Here is a 13,218-nt window from a genome sequence, read left to right on the forward strand (position 1 = left end):
ATTCCACTTCTAAAAAAGCCAGTAGATTCCATAACTTCTTCAGCTATTTTTTCCAGGTATCCAATAACGTCTTGATCATGGCTGAAATGATTTTGATTAGAAAAAGCAATGATAGCCTATGATTTGTACCTTTTTGAAGCTCTTGACATATCCCATGCAATATATCTTATTTGTTTATCCTTTGGTAGGAATTGATTGAGATAGGCTATTGCTTCTGCAAACTCTTTTCCAAGGATTGATTCACGCTTTGTTTTCTCTTTTTGCTTAAAAAACAAAATATTATGTATCAAATTTATTTCTGTCATATCTTATTCTTACTTACTTTGATTAGGTTTAAAACAATACATGGCATACCATATCGCTGGAAAAGATTGTCAAAATGTAATGCGGCAGCTGAGAAAAATGGATCAACCACGTTCACTATAGGAAAATAATGTAAGAAAGAATATGAAATGCTTTGTTTGCTATTCGATATTTGCGCTCAATTGGAGGTTTAGGCGACATATTTGTGGTGTCTTGAGACCAAATAAGAGGGATAGAACCTCTATGCTGGACATACGATGTATAGCGAGTGTTTCCAAAAAGACAGTCAGTTGAATGAAACGACGTTGTGGCCATATCTGTCACAATTTGCTCTGTTTCTACATCATTTGCTACAAATCCCTGATACACGAAAATCAGCTTACGCACTATTTATTTGGTTTTTTTTCCCTCGTTACCTTATCGTTCACACCGCGCTTTAAAAATCGAGCGCCAGCGAAATACCTTGATCTTCTAGCAATCAACGTTACCAACACATTTCTTCCAAACACAGAGATTTCTATGAATAAAAAACTGTGAGTAAGCTTGAATGAGCCTATTTATTCATCTATTTACTTGCTTGATCTACAAAACCATAAATAAGAGGCAATATCCAGCCTGATCGACTGTTTAAATTTTTGAATCCAGAACTCAACAGATAATGATTCCAGACAAACATATCGTTATGTAACGGTTCTTTTGATTTGTTGTCTCCATTTGGGTCAAAAGGTGGCCGTGTTAAATTATTTTGAAGTGAATTTGTGAGATCATAGGTATATGAAAAATAGAAATTCTTTGCTAAATCAATATTTTGAAAGGTTGTGATATATCTTGCTTCATCTGAATTCTTGTCTAACTTCACTTGAGGTCCAATAGGCACAAGTCGAGTCTTGTCAATGTGATAAACATAATGTCCTCCCAAGACAGCTACTTGCCTTCTCTTGGTAATAAAGATCATGTACCATCCTTGCGTAAACCTGATAAAACCAACAATACCGTATATCTCCATAGGTGAAAGCTGTAAACCTCCAACTGACAAGTTTCCATCCTCAATCATTTTCAAAAGCCTCGTTTTTTCTTGTTCAGTGTAAAGAACGTCATCTTCAATGACGGTTAGTTCATTAGGATTCGTTCTGTGAATCTGTAACACCCGATAACGTTGTCTTGCTTGATTAGTGCCAATAATATAATACCTCTGCATAAAATAAACAGGTCATTAAATCATAAAGTGTTTCCCTCTTTTTTTTTTTCAAGCTAAAAAAAGGTTCACCTACAGTTTTTGTCTCATATAACTGAAAGGAACTCAACACGAATCTTGGATGTGCCCATTTAAGTGTTGGCTTCTTTACTGGCTCTCCTTGTGGTAAATTTTGAGACGAGGGCTCTAATACATCTTCTTTTTTGTAGCTTAAATAACTATCAGTTGAATAATCTTCTGTTAAACAGTTGGGATCATCAGATAATATTTGAACATCTTGGCTCATTGGAAAAAATGACATTTTAAAGGGTTGAGACACAAAGAGGGAGGGGCGTTTTTAAAAAATCCAATCAAGAGAAATTATCTCTTATTGTTTACTCATTTATTTATTTTTTAAAAAAGATCAAACTACAAGTTTAAAAGGGTTACTTCTCTTCTCATTCATCCTTCTTTATTTTGCTTCCTCGGCCTCTTCAGCCTTAGCTTCAGGCTTGTCAGAATCTATATCAGTTTAGTTAATTACATTTAATGAAAAATATGAATTTTCTTGACTTTACCGTCCTGCAAGTCAGAAGTCCATAATGTCAAGTTATCTCTCAACAATTGCATAATGAGTGTAGAATCCTTGTATGATTCTTCCGAGAGGGTATCAAGTTCTGCAATAGCATCGTCGAAAGCTTGTTTGGCCAAGTGACAAGCACGATCAGGAGAGTTGAGAATTTCATAATAGAAAACAGAAAAGTTCAAGGCCAAACCCAAACGAATAGGGTGAGTGGGTGCTAATTCGGTTTGAGCAACATCAGTAGCGCTCTTGTAAGCTTCGTGTGCTTCAGTGGCAGCATCTTTACGAGCATCACCAGTCAAGAATTCAGCAAGGTAACGATAATAGTCACCCTTCATCTTGTAGTAAAAGACCTTGGATTCACCACCTTCAGCAGCAGGAATCAAGCTTTCAGACAAAACAGCCAAAATATCCTTACAAACATCTTGGAGTTCAGTTTCAATCTTTTGGCGATAGGCCTTAATCTTTTCAACTTGGGTGCTGTTACCCTTGCTTTCTTCCTTTTGCTCAATAGAAGAAACAATTCTCCAAGAAGCACGACGAGAACCAATAACATTCTTGTAAGCAACAGACAAAAGGTTACGTTCTTCAACACTCAATTCAGCACCCATCTTGGAAAAAAAGATGAGTTTTTGTTACAATAAGTTTAGGATGTCATTTTTTATTTTTACCTTGGCGACTTCCTTTGTGTATTGCACCATTTCTATTTTTGATTTATATTAATACAAGGTTATAATATAGGTTAATCTTGCTTACCATCATAACGTTCGGCTTGTTCGGCGAGCTTGGCCATGTAAACATTATTATCGCGTTCCTAGAGATGAAGAAACAATAAATAAAAAGTTTTTTTTTTTACATAATCAAGTAATCAAGTAAAGGTTTTTTTGCCAAATAATTTTTTCCAATAAACAAGACAATCATAAAAAAAACAACAAAAAGACAGTTACAAAGCAAATATAGGAAAAAAAATACTTACAGCAGACATTTTTCTAATTGCAAAAAGAAAAGATTAAAATGTAGTTTTTTTTTTCATTTTTTTTTTTTTTTCATTTAATTTTTTGGGTGTTTATAAAAAATTGATGACTTCGTCATCGACAAATTATAATACCGCCAATAAATAGTTTACTATTTTGAAGAAATAATCCATGAACTAAAGTTATATAAATACACAAGACATCACTAAGACCTTTGGACTTTTTGGCCTGAAACGTTATGGGTTTGTCTGATTGGTACATCTCGATCTTAAAAAGAAAAGGACAAAGATGAAACAAGAACAATTTGCTGTGGAAACGCGTAGAAAGAATTTGTGTAACATGTGGTTGATCTGACATCTCACTTCTGCAGTGAAGTATTTCATGGTCGTGTTTTGGCTTAGCTTGGTGCAAATTGAATACTTGTCAGCAAATTCACATATTAATTCACCTTTCTATATAAATATCATCGAAGTAAATTTATTCTTTTCTTTCTATTTCATTGTCTTTCTTCATCATCTAATGTATTACTAGTGTCTGCCATTTAATTTGTACCTGACAAAGCATGCTGCATAATATAAAGTAGTCTATGAAAGAATACCTTACTATATGAAATCTATGTTCTTTATAATCCTTTCACACACAGCACTGACTGTCTTATCTTCAGAAACATATCGACTTCCAGTCTTACAGTATTCATCTTATCCTTATTTATCCTTTTAATTGTCATTTTGTACTTAACATAGTCCAAATCACTCAAAATATGCTATTAATAGCCAAACCTTATCATTCAGGACTTTATCTCAACCCTTAGTTCCTCTTTTTCAACTTAATGGATGGAAATCGTTGGCTATTGATATTCTACTATTCTATATCTAAGCACAATCAGCATCACTGTACTTTTCAAATAAACAACTCAATAGGCTCTAATTTGCATGTATTTTTACTTCATATTCTGGGCTATTTTGTATTTTTTTTTTGTGCTAATTTCTGATAACAGTAAACATGTACTGGTATTTAGTACATTGATCTCTATGCCTTTCATAAATTTTCTTAGGTATACATTAGTTACTTTGGGCTGCATACTTTAACTTGCCCATGCCGGATGCATATCCAAGAAGAGTAACAAACAGTTACTATTATTTACAGCATCCAATTCAGGAGATCATCTGATCTTAGAACAGCGACAACTTATTATTAATATGGATTTGATACCTCACTGTCCATCCCTTTCCATCCAGTAGAATTATACAATAAAAAAGTAGCAGATACGAAGACCAGGATGAAGATGACGACTAGGTTACCATCGCATTATCTCAAAAAAGAACGATTCGCTTTGTCAAAACCTCTCCGAACGTTTATAAAGAGTTTAAGTCTATACAAAGATAAAAAGCAGATAACTGTCTTGCATCGGATAATGCATTAAATTTTTACTGCGATTAATAGTCTTGCCCTAGTATAGAGCAAAGGTATCAAAAGCTATTCAATAATTTATGTATTAGATTGAAAAGGGATCGGAAATTATCAACGATTAACAACTTAGATTACTATGAACCCTACTAAAATAAATTACCATTAGTAAACTCGACTTTACTTTCTGGAAATGGTGTACATTCTTTCATTATCTACCCAATAATCATCAGAAATAACCAAACCATCAGCAAAATTGAGTCCATGTCGATTTGTCGCATTTTTGCAAACTTTATAATACAATATATAGAAAAAAGCGACGAATAAACACGAAATTTTTTCCTAAAAATAGTGTGCTCGTGGCAAATTTGGACAATTTCACATTCAAATGCACAAGAAAATAGTGCTGCAACCAGGCGTAGTTTATATAAAACTATATTACATGAATCATGGATGAATTTCTTATTAAACAGTATTTTTTAAAAAATCTTCAACTGTGCATCGTTGCATTAGCTCTTATATTGATAGATATTACTTAATACTGTCAGATTGTTCTTCTTATACCTTGTTTAACTCCTTAAATATATATTTTACTAAAAAAAGCATCTATTGAAGAAAATAATAGAGTAATTAAGGGCTCCAAGAATGCTTTGCTAAGAATGTCAATAAGTCTATTGTTTGATTTGTTTTTATTTTCTCATAAAATATTAGTTTTTTTTTTTGCTATTCAAAAGTTAAAATAAACTACATAATTCATTCTCATCCCTGGTTTCATAATGCCAAAATACTTAATCTTAATATATTGATTGTCTATAGTTTGGCCTAATGTCAAAATATGATGAACAATAATAGAATCACTAAAATACTTGGTGTGCTCACTCAATTTGCAGCCGTGATCACAAGCGGATAAAATAGGAAGCTTAATTTAACGGAAAACCAAATTAGAAAAATTTTATACTGAACTTGACTGCTTTTTGAGAAACAAAAAAATTATAAAAGGGCAGCTTATTTTCGAGTATTTTTTTTGCTCTTTGTACTTCTGTCTTGTGCTCAGGTCGGATAAATCTTTCGCCTTTTACTAAAGATTTCCGTGGATGCGGGACACTAAGGAAGTTTACCCTAATTTTTTGGTAACTCCATCATCTTTATGATGAAGGGAGTATCTCATTTTACAATTAAATATCAAATGAAAAAAAAAGAAGGATTATTCCTTGAACTTTCCTCATCCAACCAGGACATAAGTGTATTAAATCAAAAACGAAGAGTTTCTTATAATTTAATTTCATTAAAGCCATGAAGATGTAGCATACTATGGCTTAAAATCATGTTCAAATTCCCATACTGTTTTTTTACAAATTAAACAACTGATTTGATTTAATGCTTTAATAATATTGATGTTTTGATATGTTCACTTTCATTGAGTTTATTCTCCTTAAAAATTAGTTTTGCACCCCTCACCCAATTTCACTAATAAGAAAAAAAAGTTGCAGCTCACAAATGCTTGCCTTTTCCCTAAACAAATACTCCCTTTCTACAAGCATATTCTATATTTTTTTAACATATGACCAGAATTGAAGATCACAATTCTTTTTTTCTGAATAACAATTGCCACATAAAGACTGTTATGGGATATGTTTGATGTTGTTTTTGGACAGCTATATTGCCAACGAGAATTCTGCTGTTACAACAACCTCAATGGATTTTATATTACATACCGCTAAACTATACCTTTAATCTTTTATTGTTTACAAGTAAAAGCACAATATGGATTTTGACGGCGTATTGTGCAAGAAATTTGTGAATGTATATACTACACTCAAAGGCTTTGCATAAAATGTATTTTTAGCAATATGCTGAGCAATAGAAAAAAAGATCTAACTCATAAAGGTTACTCAACATTTATAAAAACAGCGTTTGTTGTATAATCTAGCTTCTTTAATACTTGTCAATTTCTGTATATAATTAAAGGGGCCGTATGATTCTCGTATAAACTTTAAAGCATTGAGGAGATCATCTATAGAATGTTTGGCATATATTTAAATTATAGCTAATACATGTTATAGAAATATCCTTGAGACACTAAATACAAAGACGCACTTTAAAAACAGTAAGCCCAAATCGTTTCGGAATTTTCTCTGGTGTCAAGAAAACAAGGTGATTCATAACCATGCTGAACGTAATAAAATGCTTGTTTCATATTTCTTATAGTTGTATAAACGCGTATATTTCAAATTTTTTGATGTTCAACTTCGATCGAAGGATATATTAAAAATGATTGGTTGATAACTTTGAATTGTTTGATCGCGGCTTCATTTCACTAACACTACTTACTAAAATACGCCATTATTCTTTATTGTCCTGATCACAATGAAAATAGAAAGAAATGAAATAGAAAGGGAATATAGGGAGAAAGATAAGGAAGCGTTAATACTTTTGTAAGGGAGAGTTATGAATACAAAAGGGGCAGACGTTTTTCTTTGCATAATAAACATCTATTTCCATAACAACTCAGTCTCATTTTTTTTTGCATGATTTTTTGAAGGTTTTCCAATCATATTTTTTTTTCTCTCGTTAAAATAACAAGGAAACTTTTTTTGACCCGTACTTTGTTTTTTTTATATTTTTTTAAAGTCTTGATTAACTTTTTTTTGTTGACATTTAGTCCTTTACGTCAATATATACCAACACTTATAAAAAGAGTAATCCCAACTTAATCAACATAATTCTCTTTCAATAAGTCAACTTACCTTTCCTTCTTTTTTTTTCAATAGATTCTCTTCTAAAATGCCCATGCAAAGATCGACAAAACAAAATGACCGCCCAAAACAAGACTTACGTAATAATAATAAAAAAGTATTGTATGATAAGACTAACTATTCTTATACACTTTATAGATCCTTCAATACATCCAACAACAACGCCAAAGGATAAGAAGAGACATTTGTTTAGATTTGGGCGAAAAAAAAGTAAGAGAAAAGAGACACAAATCGATGACGTTACCAACAATGCATACTATAACTGTTGTAGGTCGATCTGAGATATCAATTCCCAGTGAAAGTACGCGAAAGGATGATAATGTCAGTATTATAAGTCATATAGATGCATCAATGCTTGTTAATGATAGAGAAAAGAGAAAGAGATCTGCAAGTTCGAACCACTCAAAGGGTAAAGATGCTGAGCTTCACACTGACGAATGGAAGAATGAACAGGTTAGAGATGATACTATGAATATATACAAACATATATATCATATATGCTTACTTTTTTCTTAGATGATTGAATGTAAGCATTCACAATTACAAAAGCAAAAAAAAAAAAAAAAAAAAAAAAGCTAAAATATATAAAAAAAGAAAGTGAAAATGTAAATAAGAGCTTTATTATAGTGGACCAAAACTTCAATAGGATGGAGGGTATTCTTAATCCTCAGTATCATAACGAAAAATCCTCAATATCACAAGTAAAAATTATTTAGAAATGCATATTATTTATGAATGTAAGCTCAATTCGGGATATTTCTTTATTTAGCAAGCTGCAGATCCATCTAGTGAGCATTGGGCTCCTCCGGGCAGTTGGGCAGTACAACCCCCAGACGAAGAGGATTTAGATTTATTTAACCCTCAAGCAACTGCTGACTATTTCCCTGTGAGTGAACACGAAACTTGGAATGTGCCAAATAAAAATGTAAGAAAATATGTTGATATGTAGATGAGCAAAACCTTATATTTCTATACTTAGTATTGTATTCGAATATTTCGACCTGATGGTACGTTTGGTACTTTAATTGCTCCTTTGAATACAACTACAAATGATCTGATTCAAAGACTGGCCGGGAAATTCTTTTTACAAGATCTAAGCAAATATAGATTGACACTTGCTAGAGGCAATTTAGGTAAGGCTATTTTCTCTCCTTTCTTTTTTTTTTATGGAATTGATTCATATCAACCAGTTTTTATATTATAGAGCGTGTTATTCAACTTTATGAGCATCCTATTCAGATACAAAAGACATTGCTAGAGCAGATAGGTTATACAGAGGAAGATAGGATTGAGGACATTGGACGTGAGGACAATTCTTACTTGTATCGATTCAAATTTGGAAAAAGCGCCATATCCATTGTGCAAGAAGAAGAAAGAGAAGGTGAATCATACGACCGCGTAGACTTTAGTGGAAAAAATTTATCCACAATACCAGTCTTTTTGTACAAATATGCCGCAGAAATGACTTCGCTTGATTTATCAAAAAATCTGCTTATAGAAATTCCTGTGGATTTCCTACAGCTCTGTAAAAATTTGCAGCACTTTTGGTTGAATAACAACGAATACAAGACTTTGCCAGTTTCTATTCGCTATATTCCCAACTTGGAATATCTTAGCGTATCTGGAAATCAAATTATTGATTTGCAGCACACGCGTCTTGAAGAATTAGGCAACCTTAAATCTTTACGGGCTTACAACAATCGCTTGTCATCATTACCTGATAGCTTTTCCAAATTTAAGCACCTTACTGCATTACATATATCCAATAATTCATTCACAAGATTCCCAGAAGTGATTTGCGAGATTCGCACCTTATCTCATCTTGACATCAGCTTCAACCGAATATCGTCAATCCCTAATGAAATTGGCAACTTAACTCAGCTCACATTTCTCTTTGCTATTGCTAATCGTCTTAGTGGAAGCCTGCCACAAGGCTTTTCTAAATTGAAAAACCTAAAAGGCCTTGATATCCGACAAAATCAAATATCTGACATGGAAGTTTTGCATGATTTGGACAAGTTAGATCGTATATCTGTGGATTATAACGCGATGAGTGTAGTAAACTATGGCTTCAAATATCTTAAACGGCTTAAAATGTCCAAAAACCACCTCACACAGTTCACAGTAGCTTGTGATCGATGCATGTTGACAGATCTTAACCTAGGTAACTGCAAGCTACCATCATTGCCTGATGACCTCTATATACATCTACCAGCACTTGAATCCTTAGTTCTTGATAGCAATACGCTTACTGTACTGCCAAATAGTATAACTCTTCTAAGCAAACTTCAGCGACTGTCAGTCCAGAGCAACAATTTGGAAATATTGCCGTCTGATATTTCGAAATTGACAGAGCTCAGAACGTTGGACGTACAAAACAACAACCTAAAAGCACTACCAAAGGACATCTGGCTTTGTGTGTCCTTATGCGTGTTGAACTGCTCTTCCAACTTGTTAGAAGTTTTCCCAGAACCATTTATTGGAACTTCTTCTTTGGGAACACCATCCTCCTCTGCGCCTCCTATCGTCTTTCATTCTGGACAAGGAACTGCACCGCCTACGCCTTCAAATGAATGTCTGCCAACACACCCATGCGACACAAGTAACATTCCACCTACGATATCTCCTAACGGATTTCAATCTGCAACAAACTTCAATCCCCCCTCCTTCTTTGACAACCCCCGAAACCATCCTCCTCCACTCTCTTTAACTCTCCGCTTTCTCTATTTGGGTGACAACCGATTTACAGATGACATTTGGTCTCCACTCTCTTTATTTTCTGAGCTTCGAACATTGAATTTGTGTTTTAATGACCTTTATGAGATTCCTCCTGATGGACTTTGTCATCTTCAGCTCTATGAACTTTATCTATCAGGCAACCACCTTGCTTCACTTCCTGCAGATGATATCGAAAAACTTGCTTACCTTCGTGTTTTGGCAGTGAATGGAAACAAGCTACAGACCTTGCCTGCTGAGATTGGTAAATTGCGAAAGTTGCTTGTGTTGGATGTCGGTAATAATTTCTTAAAGTACAACATATCAAACTGGCCATATGACTGGAACTGGTAAAGAAAAACAATACATCTTAAACATGCATACATCTTACGAGTTTTTTTTCTTAATATTAGGAATTGGAACTTGGGGCTTAAATATCTCAACTTGTCGGGCAACAAACGATTGGAGATTAAGCCATCTCATCCAGAATCACATAATCCTAAAGAAAGAAATTTGTCTGATTTTAGCGCGCTTTCCCGGTTACGTACGTTGGGTCTGATGGATGTCACAATCCTGGGAGTCACAACGCCAGAAGAGTATCATGATCGTCGTGTACGTACATCGCCATCAGAGGTGAACGGAATGGGATATGGAGTTGCCGATTGGCTTGGCCCTAGTGATCATCTGTCTACTTGGGACTTGGTAATGCCAAAATTCCGCAACGAAAATGACCAGTGTCTATTAGGCTTGTTTGATGGACGTAAATACAGCAAGACAGGATGTCGCTTGACTTATTTCCTGAATGATAACATTAACCAGTTCTTTACCAATGAGCTTCAAAAGACCAAACAAGGTGATACGATCGTTTCGGCCCTTCGCAGGACCTTTTTGGCGCTTGAAAAAGAATTTGGATCTATGGATACGGAAGATAAAGAGATGGGTGCCTCCGGCTTGATCTGTTATATCGCAGGTACCAAGTTGTACGTGGCTAACGTAGGAGATACGCTAGCTATTCTATCACGTAATAATGGGCAAGCACATGAGATCACGCAGAAACATATTCCACTTCATCCTAGCGAGATTTCTCGTATTCGTGCTGCCGGTGGGTTTGTTTCAAATTTAGGTTTATTAAATGATGAAATCAATGTGTCTCGAAGTTTTGGTTATTATCATCTCATTCCTGTTGTAAACGCCAATCCATTTATCTCGACGATCGAATTGGAGGAAAATGACGAGTTTGTTATTATGGCCTCTCGAGGACTTTGGGACAGGATGTCTTATCAAACTGCAGTGGATATTGCTAGAACTGAGAAAGATGATTTGATGATTGCTGCACAAAAGCTGCGAGATTTTGCTCTGACTTACGGTGCTGACAGTAACATAATGGTCATGATTATTGGTGTTGGCGATTTATTTAATAAACAAAACAAGCGTAGAAATTTTCGTGGTACAAATCGATCGACTACCAACGAAGGAGGCTTGCTTATGGAAGAAAGCATTGGTACACCCGGTGTTATGGCAAAAACCAAACGTCGTCTTAAGGATGAATTCCCTAGTGACTCAGTAATACTCACCGCTTTTATGTCTAAATACAAATTACTAACTTTTTTTTTTTTTTTTTTTTTTTTGCTTAGACTTTGGCACGGCTTGATAAAGAAGTACCTCCACCGACGAATCAGGTAGCACTTGTCTTTACAGATATTAAAAGCTCTACTTTGCTTTGGGATACACAGCCTGAAAATATGCGCTCGGCTATCAAGATTCATGATGCTGTCATGCGCCGCACGCTCCGCAGCATTGGCGGATATGAAGTCAAGACAGAAGGTGACGCATTTATGGTCTGTTTTCAAGATACGATTGCTGCTCTGCTTTGGTGTTTTACTGTACAACTTCAATTGCTGGAGGCCGATTGGCCGGCAGGGATTTTAGAGACGGAGGAAGGACGTGAGATACAAAAGGAGAATAAAATCATTTATCGAGGCCTCTCGGTCCGTATGGGCATCCATCTTGGCACACCAGTCTATGAACGCAATCCGATCACAAAGCGAATGGATTACTTTGGACCTGTGGTAAATAAAGCAAGCAGAATATGTAACGCAGCTGATGGTGGACAAATATGTATTTCCTCTGATGTGATTGCCGCATTAAGAGAAATGCCTGGTGTGCTTGGAGAGGATAAGACGAGACCAGGAAGTAATATGCTTGGAGTGAAATCACATTCACTTAATCGTGATATTCAGCAACTCAAACGACTTGGATTCCATATTGTTGAGTTGGGTGAGCACCGTTTAAAAGGTTTAGAAACACCAGAGATGCTTAGCCTTGTGTTCCCAAAGCAATTGGCAGGACGTATGGAACTCGAAAAAAATGAGGCTTCCCCAATTATAGCATCATTAACGGTGACTCCTCAGACAAATGTAACTGAGACATCTTTCCGTCGTGCAAGCTCTTCCACCACTCCCTTCACGCGTCCTATCAACCGAAAAATTGATGCTTCCCTTGTGGCATCTCTCAGCAGCATAACAGCTCGTTTAGAGTGTCTTACTACAGGTCACCTTGCTAATTCTTCTAGAGCTACTGCCTTGTTTCAATATTCTCAAGCATTACATAAGCGTGTAGAAGAAGCTGCTTCAGATGAAGAAATGATTGTACTGATTGAAAACTTTGTTGCTCGTATTGAGGTATTTAATAACGTAAAAAAGAGTATAATGTTTTTAATCTAATATGATTCTCTAATAGAATGCCGTGTCATCTTTGTATTTGAAGAAAGTTGGTAGATTTGCAAACGTATTAGAAAAGTTGGGAGAGGCAATTGATTTGGACCCATCACATATATTAAGAGCACTTCAAATTTATTCAGAAGTGGAAGGATTAGTAGAAAAGCCAAATGGCCTATTATAAATAGTTTTGTATACTCTTATTCGTTGTAAATAGTAAATACTAGTTTTTTTTTTTCTTTTTCTTTTTTTCTCTTACTCTAAAAGTTACATGTGATTGCTTTGTTAGCTGTGAAACATGATGTCCAACAACGTTTTTCAATTCTTTTTTATTATTTGACAAAATCAAGTAAAGTTTCTTTTGGATCTAATTCTACATGAATATTCTGTTCTTTAAGGTATTCATCGCTCCAAAATTTTGTCAAGTGACGCTGACCAGAGTCATTCAGTAAAGTAACAATAACATGCCCTGGTCCAAGTTTCTTTGCGGCTCTTACCGCTGCAACACAATTGACTGCTGAGCTGCTGCCCACAAATAGTCCTATTTAAATTGCATTAAGCATCACATTTCTTCTTTTTCATTTCATTA

At 34.9% G+C, this 13,218-nt stretch overlaps 3 protein-coding genes across 3 annotated transcripts; 1 reads left to right on the forward strand and 2 right to left on the reverse strand.

The window, feature by feature from the left end:
* Nucleotides 1–420: 420 nt before the first annotated feature.
* Nucleotides 421–1,357, reverse strand: RO3G_02870 (uncharacterized protein; the record flags this gene model as incomplete). Its single annotated transcript, XM_067657461.1, has 3 exons — nucleotides 421–549; nucleotides 720–820; nucleotides 877–1,357. The coding sequence occupies 3 exons, from the start codon at nucleotides 1,355–1,357 to the stop codon at nucleotides 421–423; spliced, it is 711 nt and encodes a 236-aa protein (XP_067513562.1).
* Nucleotides 1,358–1,949: 592 nt separating this feature from the next.
* Nucleotides 1,950–2,853, reverse strand: RO3G_02871 (14-3-3 family protein epsilon; the record flags this gene model as incomplete). The annotated part of the gene is made up of 4 exons (XM_067657462.1): nucleotides 1,950–1,999; nucleotides 2,056–2,671; nucleotides 2,732–2,763; nucleotides 2,817–2,853. 4 exons carry the CDS (start codon nucleotides 2,851–2,853, stop codon nucleotides 1,950–1,952), a joined length of 735 nt encoding a protein of 244 aa, XP_067513563.1.
* Nucleotides 2,854–7,844: 4,991 nt separating this feature from the next.
* On the forward strand, nucleotides 7,845–12,813 carry RO3G_02872 (uncharacterized protein; the record flags this gene model as incomplete). Its single annotated transcript, XM_067657463.1, has 7 exons — nucleotides 7,845–7,898; nucleotides 7,967–8,122; nucleotides 8,177–8,330; nucleotides 8,402–10,262; nucleotides 10,326–11,475; nucleotides 11,547–12,605; nucleotides 12,652–12,813. The coding sequence occupies 7 exons, from the start codon at nucleotides 7,845–7,847 to the stop codon at nucleotides 12,811–12,813; spliced, it is 4,596 nt and encodes a 1,531-aa protein (XP_067513564.1).
* Between the last annotated feature and the right edge of the window lie 405 nt (nucleotides 12,814–13,218).

This window comes from Rhizopus delemar, genomic scaffold (genome assembly GCF_000149305.1).
Source record: "Rhizopus delemar RA 99-880 supercont3.2 genomic scaffold, whole genome shotgun sequence".
Taxonomy (NCBI): Eukaryota; Fungi; Mucoromycota; class Mucoromycetes; order Mucorales; family Rhizopodaceae; genus Rhizopus; species Rhizopus delemar.